The sequence below is a fragment of the Pelophylax lessonae genome (genome assembly GCF_965119305.1).
Source record: "Pelophylax lessonae genome assembly, chromosome: 11".
Lineage (NCBI taxonomy): Eukaryota > Metazoa > Chordata > Amphibia > Anura > Ranidae > Pelophylax > Pelophylax lessonae.
Window position 1 is genome coordinate 159,362,998 of NC_138778.1, and position 16,087 is coordinate 159,379,084.

The 16,087-nt window shown below is 41.1% G+C and overlaps 1 protein-coding gene across 4 annotated transcripts in view; it reads left to right on the forward strand.

Moving 5' to 3' along the window:
- The window catches only part of THRA (thyroid hormone receptor alpha), a 120,831-nt gene that overhangs the window by 62,539 nt on the left and 42,205 nt on the right, over positions 1 to 16,087 (forward strand). For 3 of the 4 annotated variants that reach the window (XM_082271409.1, XM_082271410.1, XM_082271412.1), the window contains exon 2: positions 9,767 to 9,828. In XM_082271409.1, the coding sequence (XP_082127535.1) occupies positions 9,767 to 9,828 (62 nt within the window). The remainder of the gene's footprint in view (positions 1 to 9,766; positions 9,829 to 16,087) is intronic. The other variant, XM_082271411.1, reaches the window with a different exon arrangement.

Genomic DNA, 16,087 nt, shown 5'->3' on the forward strand with positions numbered 1-16,087 from the left:
TCCAAGCACTGAGCAGTAATCTGCAAATAGCAAAGGCTCCCTGGATGGGCAGCCTCGCTAACATCCACTGGTGGCACAAGGGTGACCTGTCGGGCTCTTCCACGGAGACCGACAGGGATCAGTACGCCAAACAAAACGTGGAGGGCGGGCCGCAACGTCGTTTCGGAGGACCACCTCCTTCATCAAACCTCCAAGATGCCTTGCTAAAGAAGCTGAAAGTAAAGGGGATGGACTGCCCAAGCATGTCTCCAGACCTAAACCCTATTGAGCATCTGTCGGGCATCTTCAAACGGATGGTAATGGAGCACAAGGTCTCTAACATCCACCAGCTCTGTGATGTTGTCATGGAGAAGTGAAGAAGGACTCCAGTGGTAACCTGTGAAGCTCTGGTAAACTCCATGCCCAAGAGGTTTAAGGCAGTGCTGGAAAATAATGGTGGCCACACAAAATATTGACACTTTGGGCCCAATTAGGATATGTTCACTTAGGGGTGTACTCACTTTTGTTTCCAGCAGTTTGGACATTAATGGTTGTGTGTTGAGTTATTTTGAGGGGACAACAAACTTACACTGTTATACAAGCTGCACACTCATTTCTTCAGTGTTGTCACATGAAAAGATATAATAAAATATTTACAGAAATGTGAGGGGTGTACTCACTTTTGTGAGAGATACTGTGTGTATATATATATATATATATATATACATACACATACCTTTACTAACAATGGAACCTTTTATTTCTCCTGTTAATTCATCCCTAACAGTTTTTAACTTTTATTCCACTAGCCCCTCCCTTTTCGATTGTAAGCTCACAGGAGCAGGGCCCTGCTATCCCTCTTGTATTGAATTGTATCGTTGCTGTAATGTCTCCTTTTATATTGTAAATGCTGCTCAAACTGTTGGCGCTATTTAAATCCTGTGCAATGATATATACTGTGTGTGTAAGTTTGAAATATATTCTATAAAAAATCTCCTTAGCAGAGGTTACAAACTAATGTCATATATGTCATATATTCAAGCACACATGCACAATATATACCCCTACTATATAGAATAAAATAATCACAGTGGAGGTAAGCCATTTTCAGAAGTTTGAGAATCTAAGGGTATCCTGAGTATCCATGAATGTTATGTTATTTCCCTTTGCTGAGTCATGTTTAACCTTTATTGATTATTATTATACTATTATATGCAATTTAGAATACAACAGTTGAACTCATTTTTCTCCAGTAAATGGCATATTTTACAGAACGACTGATCTGTATTAAATTAGTAAATACTGTGACTCTGAGCTATGTTCTTGAAGAGAGAGGAGATGGAGCTGTCTGCAGCATCAGACTTGATGAGTAATGGTTGCTGCATCATTCTGGGCATTGCTAGGCTACTGTTGCCGTCGGTAACAGATGCTGCTTACGGCAGCAAGTACCACGTGTGGAGGAGCTTCTGGCTCTGGCAGCGTCACAGGCAGCATTTGGCTTTCCAGCAGTTGAGAGGTGACATGTCATTGGCATGTGCCCCAGTCACACCTTCTCTGGCACAGAGCAGAGCACGTGGTGTAGCGGAGGTGCTGGGGCCGGGTTGGAGTTGGTTCAGCTCTATAGACTGGGAAGGAATGCTGTGTGCTCTGTGGCTGTATTATTACCTTTCTAATCAGCCGTGTCTTTGCTCCCTTTCACCAGTCTGTAGCTGTATAGTATACCTTTATCTGGACTGCTTATCTCTGTTTTCCTGTATGTCAGGTCTCTTTACCTCTCATGCTCTTTTCTTATCTCTCCTCCTCTCCTATAACACACAGGAGGTTTACTGTACTCCCTTCCTCGCCCTTCACCTATTCATTTTCTCACAAACAGCCACATTCTGTCGAATTGTCCTTTTTTTTATGTGACCGAGCTGAGCATTTCTGCTGTCATCTGGTGGTGGAGCTGTGAATTAATGTGTGCATGGAAGATAGGAAACATTTCTGTGCATACAATGAGGGGTGACTTGAATTTTTGTATTGCTGAGGCCCACTGAGATCTCCCTGACTCGGATTTGTTAGTATGTTAGGTATTGCAGGGCAATGCGCTGTATGAGTGTTGTCATGCGTTGTCAGTTGGACCCCATGCATTGTAGCCCATCGCAATTCACAGACACATTTTAAACCATTCAGCAATAGCTATTTTTTTTTTTAAAGCGTTGGTGTGATGACAGGACACTTATAAAGAATGGGCTACCATCTAAAACAACATGCGTTAAAGCACAAAACGCAGCACACCACACCGTGGTCGAATTGACCATTCTAATTTCATCATGCTATAATGTCTGCTAAGATGCCTTGTACCTGAGATAAAATAAACATCAATAATGGAGTTATAATGTAAATGTGAATGTTAAACGCATCTTTAATCACTTTTTGACATTCCTATCATACATGTAAAAATCTGCTAGAAAATTACTTAGAACCCCCAAACATTATATATTTACTTAAGCAGAGGCCCTAGAGAATAAAATGCTGGGTGTTGCAAAATTTTAAGTTACACGATATTTGCACAGCAGTTTTTCAAATGCAAATTTTATGGGGAAAAATACACTTTAATGATACTCAATAAACACAATATAATACCCAATTTTGCAAAAAATGTAAAAGATGATGTTACACCAAGTAAAAAGATACGAAACATGTCATGCTTTATAATTGCGCATGCCTGTGGAATAGTGACAGTGGAACGTTAACTTATACATAGGACATTTTTTAAAAGCCGTTACAGGTTACACGTTTAGAGTTACACAGGAGGTCACATCCCTTGTGATAGCATGGGCTGTGACAGGTCCTCTTTTAGACCTCATATCTCTCTTTTGGCCTCCAAAACAACCAATCAAACCAAGATTGGTTTGATCAGCTATTTTAGAAGCCGGTAGCGGCTTGTAAATGCTCAAGCCAAAACCTGAAGTGATGTTATCCTCGTTACTTCCAGTTTCTGTCATAGAAGGGGGGGGGGGGGGGGGACCTTCACTCTTCTTAGTGTATGCATTCAGACCAATATGCGATCAGACCAGTCACATCGGTCCGACTCCCAAGCTCTCCAGTGGGATGGGGGAGCGCTGTAAAAATTCTGCTTAGATCATTTTTACTAGAAAGAGATTTAAGAGAAGGCAAGTTCTAAAATCATCTGAAAAATTCAACCTTTTAAGCCGACAATCCATGGGTTGAAATTCGACCAGTTCAGCAGGCACTGGCCAAATTTCAATCCTTGTATGGGCAGGCTGGTTGTACACAAGTCAATCTATCCATCAACTTGTGTACAACCAGCCTGTTAGAACATTTTCTCTCGACCAGTACCACCAGCTACGGCAGTGATTATGAATGTGTTCTGACTACGGGGAAATCTTACAACTGTCAAGATACAAAGGATCAACAGGAGGGATTCCCCCATTCACATCAAATGTGGATCAACTCATTTTCTTTTGTTTAACCAACTGTAGTGAACTAAAGAAAATGACTCGCGTATGGCCAGCCTTAGTAGTTTCCAGGATGCATGTTCTGGCCTCCAGGGGTCATTAGTTACATCATAGGCTTTCGAAGTCTTGACTCCTTGTAATAGGCATTGAATGTGTTGCAACCCAGATGCTGTTTTGGCCAACCATGCAAGCAGAGCATCAAGTGAGTCATGGCATACAGATGGCTGAAAATTATTAATTTATCTCAGCACACCTATTTACCCTGTGCTAAAATGTGGTAGTTAAGTTACTACAGGAAAAGAGATTATAAACTCCAGAAGCTGTGTTCACTTCCACCTTGCTATCTTATTTAAGGCAGCCACAGATAAGAGGAAAATCGCTTGATTCCACCATCAACACAGCCAGTGTTGATGGGGGAATCCCTCTGGTTGAGCTATTGTGTTCTCCCTATGGGCGTGGGGGCTGCGCTTTGCGGGGAGCTATACCTGCTTGGAGAACAAGGCCATATGGCAATAGTCACATGTAAAAACCTGGTACGCTACATTTTTCCCAAGTCAATCAATTATTTGACTTAGGTACAATCCGCCTGGCCATAGATGGTTTGAATCTAGGCCAGTTTCTGGCAGCTTAGGATAATCCTTTTTTCATTGAATTACCCTTCTAATTGTTTGGGTATCCAAAGTTATCTCAGCTTCCCCTTTTTTTTTTTTTTTTTTTTGAGCTTTGTGCACACTCCTTTTCCAAAATGTACAGCCTCTATTCTTTTATTAAATCAGCCCCTTAATGGAGTCTTAGAAGGAATCCATCGGGATAGAGATACCAGAGATGCATTGCGGACTTGTTTTTAAGGTGTTGGCTCTGAGGCAGTCATCCTCGTCCTTTGTTTACTTAGTAAGAACCGGTAATAGACTTCCCAATACTTCACTTGCTGCATGCTTTCTCAGACCAGTGATCCAGTAATTAGTGACCCAAAGATCAGGACGATGGCCTCAGAACTTGTACCTTTTATAAACACTTCAGCAGTGGCAGATGTCACACACTTATGCAGACAGGTTCGCTTTAAAGTGAACCTTTCCTGACAGAAATATGTGTGCTGTCATAACTGCCCTCCTTCTAAAAGTATTTATTGCCCAGCTGTCATGCGGACTCTCTGGCTTCAATTCCTTCATGCAGGTCTAGAAAGTGAGAAGTCCTCACCTCCACACTTGTTCCTGGTCAGTGACTCATGGCAACCAGGCAGCTAACATCTTCAGGAGAGGTCAGTAATAGCAGCCTCCCTCTTTACCTTGCAACAGGTTCTCTTTAAGCCACCTCCCTGTGGTATTTCTTGTTGTCCTCTACCTCTCTTGTCTTTGTTCCTTCTGTGCTCTGCACATCCTTCTGTTTTAGTTTTAGGCAGGGTAGAGGGAGGGTGGGCTGCAGACACCCCCTTTCCCCTTCCTCTCATCTGTACAAGTTTATCTCTGGTTTGATTTTCTCCGCATCTGGTGGGAATAAAAGTTGTTTATGGCAAACCTGGCATGGATCCTCAGCAATCAGTACCCTGTGCAGACTTCCAAAAATAACATTCCTGCCTTTGAAAACTGCACAAAGCAGAACCAAACAGACCATAGTTGTTTAACCACTACATAACCCTATTGAGAGACTGGGGCAGAAATCTGCTCAAATCCAGAGCATGTTTTCCGTTATGTGTACAGCATTCAAATGTGTTGATAATAGTTGTCACGGAAGGAAACAAGGTTCTTGCTAAAATCGACCATAAACAAAGGATATTGGTCAGATGGCTGGTTCTCTCTACTACTGAAGGATCTTTTTGAAGACAGATATGTGCATAAACCTGTGTGGACATATTCTGGGGGTAAAGACCCTTTAGAATTCCATTGGGTTGGAGCACCAAAGATGACGATGCTTGCAGTCAGAGAAAGGTACATGAATCTGTCCATGCCGGCACTGAGGTCGGAGAGTCTATACTGGCCACCTCCTTAGCCACTGACAGGCTAATGGCTGAGGGATTTTGTACTAAGGGTGGGTTGAGCCTGGTAGGGAACCAGACTCAGAATTCCCCACCAGGCTCCACCCATCCAACAAGCAGAGTGGCCATGAATTTGAATCAGAGACTAGTTCTCCATCATGTCGGCCCTTCCTGCGATTTATAGCAGATGGCAGTAGGCGGATTCCAAAGCTGTTATTGGACTGAGCAGCCTTCGTCCGATCAACCAATGATGTAAATGTAAAACACATTGAAACATATTAATAAAGCAATGAACACACAACACCCCTTCCTGTACGTAAACTGTAAGTTGGTCTTACCTACTGCCATTGCCACTACTATTGCTTAACTGCAATCTGCTTGGTAATTCTTTTAGAATCTGTCACAGCCATAGTGATAGATTCTAAAAGTGGAGGTAGCGAGAACTACCTGAATCTGGTGCAGGTGTCCGTAACTGGACTGAAACTGGCACAAAGCTTTCATTATTAGGCGAAGAACATTGTAAAGGGGCCATACCACCAGAAAAGTGTCATTACCGCCTTATTGAATTCCCCTGAATGTGTTTTATATATCTTTGTAAATCTGCCAATATTCTGATGTACATGGAAACCTTACACTTGGTGTGTTCAAGCATGTTGCCTTGACATTCATTTTAGTTGCACTATATTTGTGAAAGACTATCTGTGTGAACAAGAAAGGCAAATTATCAATGAAACCAAAATGCAGCATTTAGGAATCTTTCCAAGGCACTGCAGCATTGGTGTTAACAGATTGTATTGAAAATAATAAGTTTCCTCAAGTCCATACATTTCACCCATGTTGGAAAATGCAGCAAAATGCATGATCGCACATCTGGTATGGATAAGCCTTAACCTCCCTGGCGGTATGATTATGTCAGGAATTACATACCAAAAGCGGTACAATTCTTTTCATGGAAATTTGGCGTTATGTATTATAGGCCTACAATTCTTAGTAATTACTGACTTAAACCTGACCAAAACAAGAGTCTAGTAGACATCCCAGATGTGCTAAATTTGAAACACAAACATGTGAATTATAATCGAATCAATAATATTTTATTATTTAATATATAATATATATAATAAAATTATATTATTGATTAGATTATAATTCATGCATTATATATTATATATAGATATATGTGTGTGTGCATATATATATATATATATATATATATATATATATATATATATATATATATATACATATATATATATATATATATGCATATATATATACCGGTGTATATATATATATATATATATATATATATATATATATATATATATATGCATATATATATATATATGCATATATATATGTATATATATATATATATATATATATATATATATATATATAAAATATAAAATGTGTTTTGTGTTTTGTGCAACGTTTTTTTTTTTTTTTTTAATTTCCCTCCCTAGTTCTGCTCCCATGCAGCATTGCTGCTGCAGGGAACGGAACTAGGAAGTGATCACACCAACGGAGGGACGGAGGAGCGGCGGGACTCTCGGCTGGCGATCTCAGCAATGAGAGATCATCGCTGGATTGCCAGGATAAGGTAAGAGAACACCACTGCGCTCTCTGCAATCCACCCCGAGCGTGACTCGGGGTTACCGCTCCTGATATGAAAAACCAACCCCGAGTCACGCTCGGGATTACCGCTAAGGAGGTTAAAGGTAAATTGGAAGGATTCCAGAAAGTTTTTTGCAGATACATATCCGCTTCTTTTTCTATACGATAGATACTGAGATTGACCATTCCATTTCACTTGCTGGTGCCTTTCTGAATGAGTGATAAATTGTTTTCTTGGGGCCAATTTGGATGTTTTACCTTAGGGGTGTACTCACTTTTGCTGGCAGCGGTGTAGACATTAATGGCTGTGTGTCGAGTTATTTTGAAGGGACAGCAAATTTACACTGTTATACAAGCTGTACACTCACTACTTTTACATTGTAGCAAAGTGTCATTTCTTCAGTGTTGTCACAGCTAAAGATATAATAAAATATTTAAAAGAATGTGAGGGATATACTCACTTTTGTGAGATACTGTACATGGAAATACTATAAATCATAATAAATCTTTTCTTTTATGTTCCTTTCAACGGATAGAATATTTGATAAAAATGTAACTTTGCTCCTGGAAGAATAGCAAGTCTAGTTGAATAGATGTATAGAAAAGGCACCCCCTCCCAGATCTCAGACGGTAAAAAGAATCTCCTTAGAACACGTAACCTGTTACTCCTACAGCAGGATGACACAGAAGGAATGTATAGTGCATATTATCTGTCCCCCCCCCCCATATAAAAGAAACTGGAGGAGTGCACAGAACCTGCATTATTTGTTCTTGTTTCTGGACAAACACAAAAAGAAGGCATTGCTCATAAAACATATAAAGGGCACCAAGAAACATGCGTCACGCTGGGGACCTGTACCCACAAAATGCAGCTGTTAATGCATATCTTTGCTGGCCTTTTAGATGCAGGAAAGGGTTACAAGCAGCGTAGATATTGGTGACACAATAGCACGGGCTGTATAGGAGGATAATAATAAGCAAGCAAGTCTTCTCTTTCAGGGGTGAATTTTTTGTTTTGGGGTAAGCTACTGTTGATGTTGGTTGAGCTTCTGTTGCCCTGTTGGCTACGTTTTTTAGCCTTGTTGAAACGTTAACAGTTGTTGGTTGCGTTCGTCCCACCCCTCATGCCTACACTGCTATGGGACGTCCCATTAGTGAAGAAACTTCCAGAGCTGCGTCTGTCAGAGGACGTAAGAGAAAATTGAGTTTTTGTAAGAACTTACCGTAAAATTATTTTCTCTGACTCCTCTTAGAGACACAGCTCCTGCCCCTCTATGTTGGGGTTGGTTGTGTTCTCCTTCACTGCTTTTCTATGAAACTGATTCTATGAGCAGGTGTGTCTGGGGTCATGTGGATAGGATGGCCCCTAAAGGCATGCCTAGTGAAAGCTTTCACTGCCTAGCTACTCCTGAAGAGGGCGCACATAACCCATTAGTGAAGAAACTTCCAGAGCTGCGTCTGTCAGAGGACTCTGGATTTTACAGGAAGTTCTTACAAAAATTAAATTTTTTTTTTGTAAGCCAGTCTATATTTTTTTCCTAGATAAAGTCTGATATGAATGGTACTAATTGCAACACATAATATGTTGGTGCCAAAAAAATATAGGAAATAATAACAGATTATAATATACATCTCAGGGATTCTGTTGGGGAGTTCCTGGGTCTGCACACCTGCTTTGGGGACATTAAATGGTGTCCCTGCTCTCCCGATTGGATTATTTTATTTATTAAAAAAAAAAAATATAATGAGGATATATAGCAGAATTAGCTGGAACACCCTCCGCTCCCAAGTGGGCACAGAGAGAGTTTATAATTGTAGCAGTAGGAATATCCAGGATATAAAGAAGCCAACAGCTGGCTTGGATATATTTCTAGTTGAGTGTGTCTTGCTTACTTTGTTTTTGTTAGTTACTGCTAAGGGTTGACTACAACTTGCTAGGCTTATCCCAAAATTCTACTTTAACACACCTTTTTGCAGGTCTAACACAGATGGATTCAATGGTTCATATTAAACTGAGTGAATATTTGTTGGGTAATCCACTCACTGGCTTAAATTTCCCAGGTGCTGAATTGGTAATATCTACGTATTTGAGTTCACATTCTGTGGATTTTATATAGTATGTTATGAAAATCCATCAACGAATGTGACATCCTCTCTATTGGCAGCGGATAGGCAGAGCTGGGAACTAATGCACACCCGCTCTCTACCAGGTAAATATACAAGTAGCCAGTGGGTGATTCAGCCTTCCAGCTTGAATGCAGAGCAGAAGCATTATTTGTGGTGGACATTGTGTTAAGTGTTGTAGAAGAGATGATGATGATGACGACTATAAAGTACAGTAATTTATAGGAACCAATCAGTCAGCTTTTATCTGCTGTTAGAAGATGTGATGAGCGATCATTGCTGATTGGTTCCTCTGGTTACCGTGCTGTGCACTTTCCTCTTTGCTTTAACCTGAAAGAGACATTTTAACCAGTGAGCGACACAGAAAAGTGCATTTCAGTACAAGGCACTGAGTGCTTCCAAGCGTGGGTGTGTGAGGTGGTGTCCAGTTTGGTGAGGTGCTTAATGCATGCATATTAATGTGACATACAGGATTACAAGGCAGCTGTCTCAGATTCTGTGTGCGTGGGTACAAAGCACAGGGCGGGCTAACTTTTTTTTTTTTTAATATTTCTATGTCTTCTCATTTCTTGGTAAATCCTGATTGATTCATGTTCTCTCTTTGTTTCAACAGGTGGCCGGATGGGAAGCGAAAAAGAAAGAATAGCCAATGTATGGGAAAAAGCGGTATGTCAGGTATGTTCAGAGTAGCATGGTATGCTGCCTCTCTATTCACATCATGTAACCTAATGTAACCCTTACTAACTAACCTCTACGTCAGGTTCTGCTACTTGGATTTGTATACTTCCTGTAACTCCTCCTCCCTGCTGCCATTTAAAATGACACCTAACTCCTCCCTCCTACCAACAGTACACTATTTAATAGACTATTTAATACACCTTGTTAAGCTGGCTTTACACTCTATAATACAATTGTACAATTTCAGATTTACCAAAACTAGAGGACACTCCTAAACAATTCATTAAATTAGTAAAATTCATTCATTCAGCTAGTATAATTGATGGTAGATCTAAAGGAGATTGTTCTGTAAATGGTGGCAGTGCTGAGGGAGCAAACCCCCCTGTGGTCAGTGTGCAGCAGAGAAGCTGCTCAGCTGGCACAAGACCTCAAAAGATTGCGACTATCACTGCAGTAGTGCTTACTACTACAGTGATTATCAGCTTCTCCAGCAGCCCATCAGGTATAAGCTATACATCCTAGCAGGACCAATGCAAAGCTGGCCATACATGGGTTTGTGTTTTGCATTCAGAGGGTTGAACAAAGAAAAACTGACTTGATTTCCCCATGCACACATTTGAGGTGGATATTAGGGGGGATCTTCCCCGCTGTGTCATTGTATTCTAACAGTGGGGAGGACTTGGGCGGGTGTGGAAAGTGGGGTCCCCCAGGGTTCTGTCCTGGGACCAATCCTGTTTAATTTATTCATAAATGATCTAGAGGAGGGGATATCTAGTACAATCTCAGTATTTGCGGATGATCCTAAACTAAGCATGCCAATATCTTCTATGCAGGATGTGGAAACCTTACAAGCGGACCTGAACAAAATAACGGGGTGGGCAACTACATGGCAGATGAGGTTTAATGTTGAAAAATGTAAAGTAATGCACTTGGGGGCCAGAAACAAGGAAGCAAGCTACTCACTAGGGGGGGGAAACCTCTGGGTGAGTCTAGGATGGAAAAGGACCTGGGGGTACTGGTAGACAACAGGCTTGGCAGTGGCATGCAATGCCAAGCCGCTGCAAGCAAAGCCAACAGAATACTGGGATGCATAAAAAAGGGGATTCACTCCAGAAATAAAGAGATTATTCTTCCACTCTACAAGACTCTGGTCCGGCCACATCTGGAGTATGTTGTCCAGTTCTGGGCACCGGTCCTCAGGAAGGATGTGCTGGAACTGGAAAGAGTCCAGAGAAGGGCAACAAAAATAATTAGGGGTATGGAGGACATCAGCTATGAGGAAAGACTACAAGCACCGAACTTATTCTCTCTGGAGAAGAGACAATTGAGGGGGGATATGATATCAATGTACAAATACTGTACTGGCGACCCTAGCATAAGGAACAAACTATTCAGAGAAAGGAGATACAATAAGACACGTGGCCACTCACTAAAACTAGAGGAAAAGCGGTTTAACCTTAAAGTGCGTAAGGGGTTCTTCACTGTAAGAGCGGTAAGGATGTGGAATTCTCTTCCACAAGCAGTCGTATCAGCAGGGAGCATTGATAGTTTCAAAAAACTATTAGATGGGCACCTTAAAGACCGCAACATACAGGGGTATACAATGTACGGTTAACAGCAAACACACACACATCATAGGTTGAACTGAATGGACGGATGTCTTTTTTCAACCTCACTAACTATGTAACTATGTAACTTCCCTGCCATCAGAATACACAGATCAGCGCTGCAGCCATTTACCTGTGGCACTGATCTAGCGAAAAAATACCAAAAGGGCAGTTGAACAGAGTTTAAACAGTAGATTGACTTCTGTTCAACCACAGCGGCCACGCATTAATCCAAATTCAGCCACCCCCTGCTGAACCGGTCCAATTTCAATCCATGTAGGGCCACTTTTATTGTGGAATAAAGACTATACCTGGAATTCAGCTTTAACCATAAATCTGATCCAAAGACCAAACCTCCTAACTCCTAAAACTGAATTAACTCCTCCAGATCTATATTCAGTCCTGTGGTGGAAGTATAGTCCAAAAAATCTTCCTACTGCTAATTAATACATCCTATAATTCCTTTCATTCTGCCAATCAAATGCCATACTACCGTCTCCTACTCTAACAAGAAAAATACTGTATACAACAGAAAAACTATACCTCCTATTCTCAGGTTTCCAACTTTATCCAATCCCTTTTGGACCCCTGAACACAAACTAGAGATGCTAATGCCTGCAGGGTCCAGGTTTCCATGCTATCCCCCTAGAACAGCACACTTTCTGTTTTCTGTGTTTCTTCTTCATGGTGCAAAGATTTTGAACTAAAATCACAGACATCATTTTCATTGCAACTGGTATGTTACCTCAAACAAACCAGCTATTCATGTTTTTAAAGCTGAACGCTGAGCTACACAGGTATTGTCTAAAAACAAATGCTATGTGTGTTCTAACTTGAATGTTGGTGTCAGTTGTTTATTTCTTCCAGATCTGTACAGTAATACAGCCTGAAACAATTTATGCACTTTGCCTATGTAGACCTGTCAGTGCTGCTTTCTCTTCTAGTGCAGGGTGACTGGTCTTGTATCAGCCCCTCCTGTAGTTTCCTTGCAGATAGCTTGTAGTGGGCAGGCCTACTGGGCCCCTCCCACAGCTCCGCTCCTTGCACAAGCTATGTACAGCACAGTGATGTCACTGCTGTGTTTGCAATGTACAACATAATACATGGGGTTGCAAAAGCATTTGATGCACACAAAGTGGATATGTATCCTTATGGTTTATGAGGATTATATTTAAATTAACGTTTTTATGCCTGGAATTTAGTATTAAAATCTTATAGCTGTAAGGCTAAACTCCACCCTCAATGTTTTAATTGGTTTTGTTTAGATGGGGAAGGCGTTAGAGCCCTGGCAGATTATTAAAAGGTCCGTTCACTCCATTCATAGATTGTGTTTTATTCATAGCAGCCACAGTTACTGCTCCTATGAATGGAGGAGCTGGGCGTAAAGCGTGGGCATATTCGGGCACTCTTGATGAGTGCCTTTCACAGCTTCTTTAACTCCTGCTGCACTGGAACATTACTGTGGAGGTGGGGGGAAATGAGAGGAGGAGAATTTATAATAAAGGAAGAGACAGCAGCACAAGGGACATATGACATCAATCAAACGTAATGTGCCTTGTGCTGATTTTGTTTGTTTTTTTAGTAAACTTAGTCTTTAATAAACCCCATGGGCACAGTGATTCTGTAATGTAATATTCTAGGCACAAGTCGCCATAAAAATATAAGACTCTAGTCTGTGTATTGATCTGGCATCTCTGCGTTTATATGCTTCCATTCATATCACATCAATAAGGTGTCACTTTATGGGTCCTTTTGCAATGACTTATGTTGATCGTGCATACTGTAGCTGGAGTGTTCTTTGCTTCCTCCTTTATTATACTATAATATACATTGTAACCCCAAGGCCAGGCTTCCCTCCCACACTCTTACCCTCTATAGAAATAACTGGCCGTCTCACCCCATGCCGCAGACCCCTTCCACCCCACCCTCGTTTCTGCCATCTCTGCTCTGTCCAGACAGGATCTCAGAGTTATAAAACATAATTACTTCGGAAATGGCGAGAGAGAGATACTCAGAAGGGAGAGACTCTCCATAATTACTTACAACACAATGAACAGGCTTTTTGTGCTCCTTGTTTGCATGCGTTTTTCTGGTGTTTATCGAGCCGGCTGTGTGTATTCGGTTTTACCCTGTGCATCTAGTCTGGGCTGAGTGAGGCTCTGATTTAATCTTTTTATGTTTGTTGTCTTTTATTTATTTATTACAGTTTTTAACACTTTGCATGTTTGTATATTAGTGTGTTTCTATGGTTATCCAACCATGGACTGCCTCTTTTTTTTGGCCAATACAACTTGAAAAGCAACAGGTCAAGTCAGTTAAAAAAAAAAAAAACAGCTAAAAGGACTTATAACAGATAGTTTGTTATCCCTGTTTGTGATTTAAATTTGTAGGACACAACTATTTTTCTTTGGAAGGAGTGGGGAAGGCGTAGAACCATTGTGAGCTTTTTATTTCTGTAACTTTTGGGATGGGTCCCCCCCCCTCTTCCAGTCTATGGTCAGAAAGTGTATAACATCTCTACTAGGCAAGTTCATGCATTAATAAAACATTTTTTTTAATTTGATTGGGAAAGATTTGGTTTTTATTGCGGTGTGCCCAGTGGGGAAATCTTATTTCCTGTCTCGTTCCAGAAAAGGAAGTGATGTGAAATCCCTCCCACAGGGACACAGACATCAATACACTTAACAGATGTTATTATAACACTTCTACACTTGGACCATAAAAAGAAAAAAAAATGAAGTTGTGACTTGAGTTTGGTCTAGATTTAATATTAGCAAAAGTGTGTCTGTCAGTGTAATGAGCAAGATCATGGTTAAAGGGTTCTTCCTTTAGGAAAGGGTGGTGAAGGTTTATTACAACACCTGTGTTAATTTGGTTCAGGACTCCATAAGACCGCATTCACACTGGTACGACTTGGACTGCGACTTGTCAGCCTGACAAGTCGCGGTCCTCACGCTCCCATTGTGTAGTACAGGAGCCGTTCTAATAGGAGCGACACAAGTCTGTACTACTTCGGGGCGACCTGGAGGCGACTTGCATTGACTTCCATTATGTGAAGTCCGTGCAAGTCGCGCTGCACGCGACATCACTGGTCGCCCTGCACGCGACTTCACAGGTCGCCCCCTAAGTCAGAGGAACCTAATGTGAACGGAGGCTTAGAGTCCTGCTGACAATGTTTTACCAGACAGGAAGTAAAGAGAACTCTCCAGCAACAGTACAGACATGAATAAAATTGTTTTCTTTACTCTCAATTCACACTTGTGTAACTCCAACTCGATTGCGACTTTACATTGCAGCTTTGATGCAACTTTGAATGGGTGTGACTTGGATGCAACATTGACTGTTGACTTTGATTTTGACTGTTGCACATTGCAACATTGTTGTCCCATTGATAACATTAAGATGTGACTTTTGAGAGTTTACATTGCAGTCTATGACACTCAAGTTGCATGAAAGTCGCATTAAAGTAATGCAAGAACCTTTTTTTAAGTTGCATATGTTTAATTGGCTTCAAATGAAATACATGGGCTGTGCCTTTTCAGGCGACTTTGTGTGAATAGATTCTTAGTAAAGTACAGTGCCTTGAAAAAGTATTCATACCCTTTTCCACATTTTGTCATGATACAACCAAAAATGTAAATGTATTTTATTGGGATTTAATGTGATAGGCCAACACAAAGTGCCACATAATTGTGAAGTAGAAGAAAAGCGATAAATGTTTTTTTACAAATATATATCTGAAAAGTGTGATGTACATTTGTATTCAGCCCCCTTTATTTTGATACCCGTAACTAAAATCTATTTTGATATCCGTAACTAAAAATTTCAGAAGTCAGCTAATTAGTAAATAGATTCCACCTGTGTGTAATTAAATCTCAGTATAAATACAGCTGTTCTGTGAAGCCCTTAGAGATTTGTTAGAGAACCTTGGTGAACAAACAGCATAATGAAGGCCAAGGACCACACCAGACAGGTCAGGGATAAAGTTGTGGAGAAGTTAAAAGCAGGGTTAGGTTATAAAAAAAATATCCCAAGCTTTGAACATCTTACGGAGCACTGTTCAATCCATCATCCGAAAATGGAAAGAGTATGGCACAACTGCAAACCTACCAAGACATGGCCGCCCACCTAGACTGACAGGCCGGGCAAGGAAAGCATTAATCAGAGAAGAGGCCCATGGTAACTCTGGAGGAGCTGCAGAGATCCACAGCTCAGGTGGGAGAATCTGTCCACAGGACAACTATTAGTCATGCACTCCACAAATATGGCCTTTATGGAAGCCATTGTTGAAAAAAGTCATAAGAAGTCCAGTTTGCAGTTTGTGAGAAGCCATGTGGGGGAGAAAGAAAAAGTGGAAGAAGATGCTGTGGCCAGATGAGGGCAAAATTGAACTTTTTGGTCTGAAGGAAAATGCTGTGTGTGGCGGAAATCTAACACTGCACATCACTCCGAACACACTATCACCATAAAACATGGTGGTGGCAGCATCATGCTGTGGAGATGCTTTTCTTCAGCAGGGACAGGGAAGCTGGTCAGAGTTGATGGGGAGTGCGATGGAGGCAAATACAGGGCAATCTTAGAAGAAAACCTGTTAGAGTCTGCAAAAGACTTGCGACTGGGGTGGAGGTTCACCTTCCAGCAGGACAACG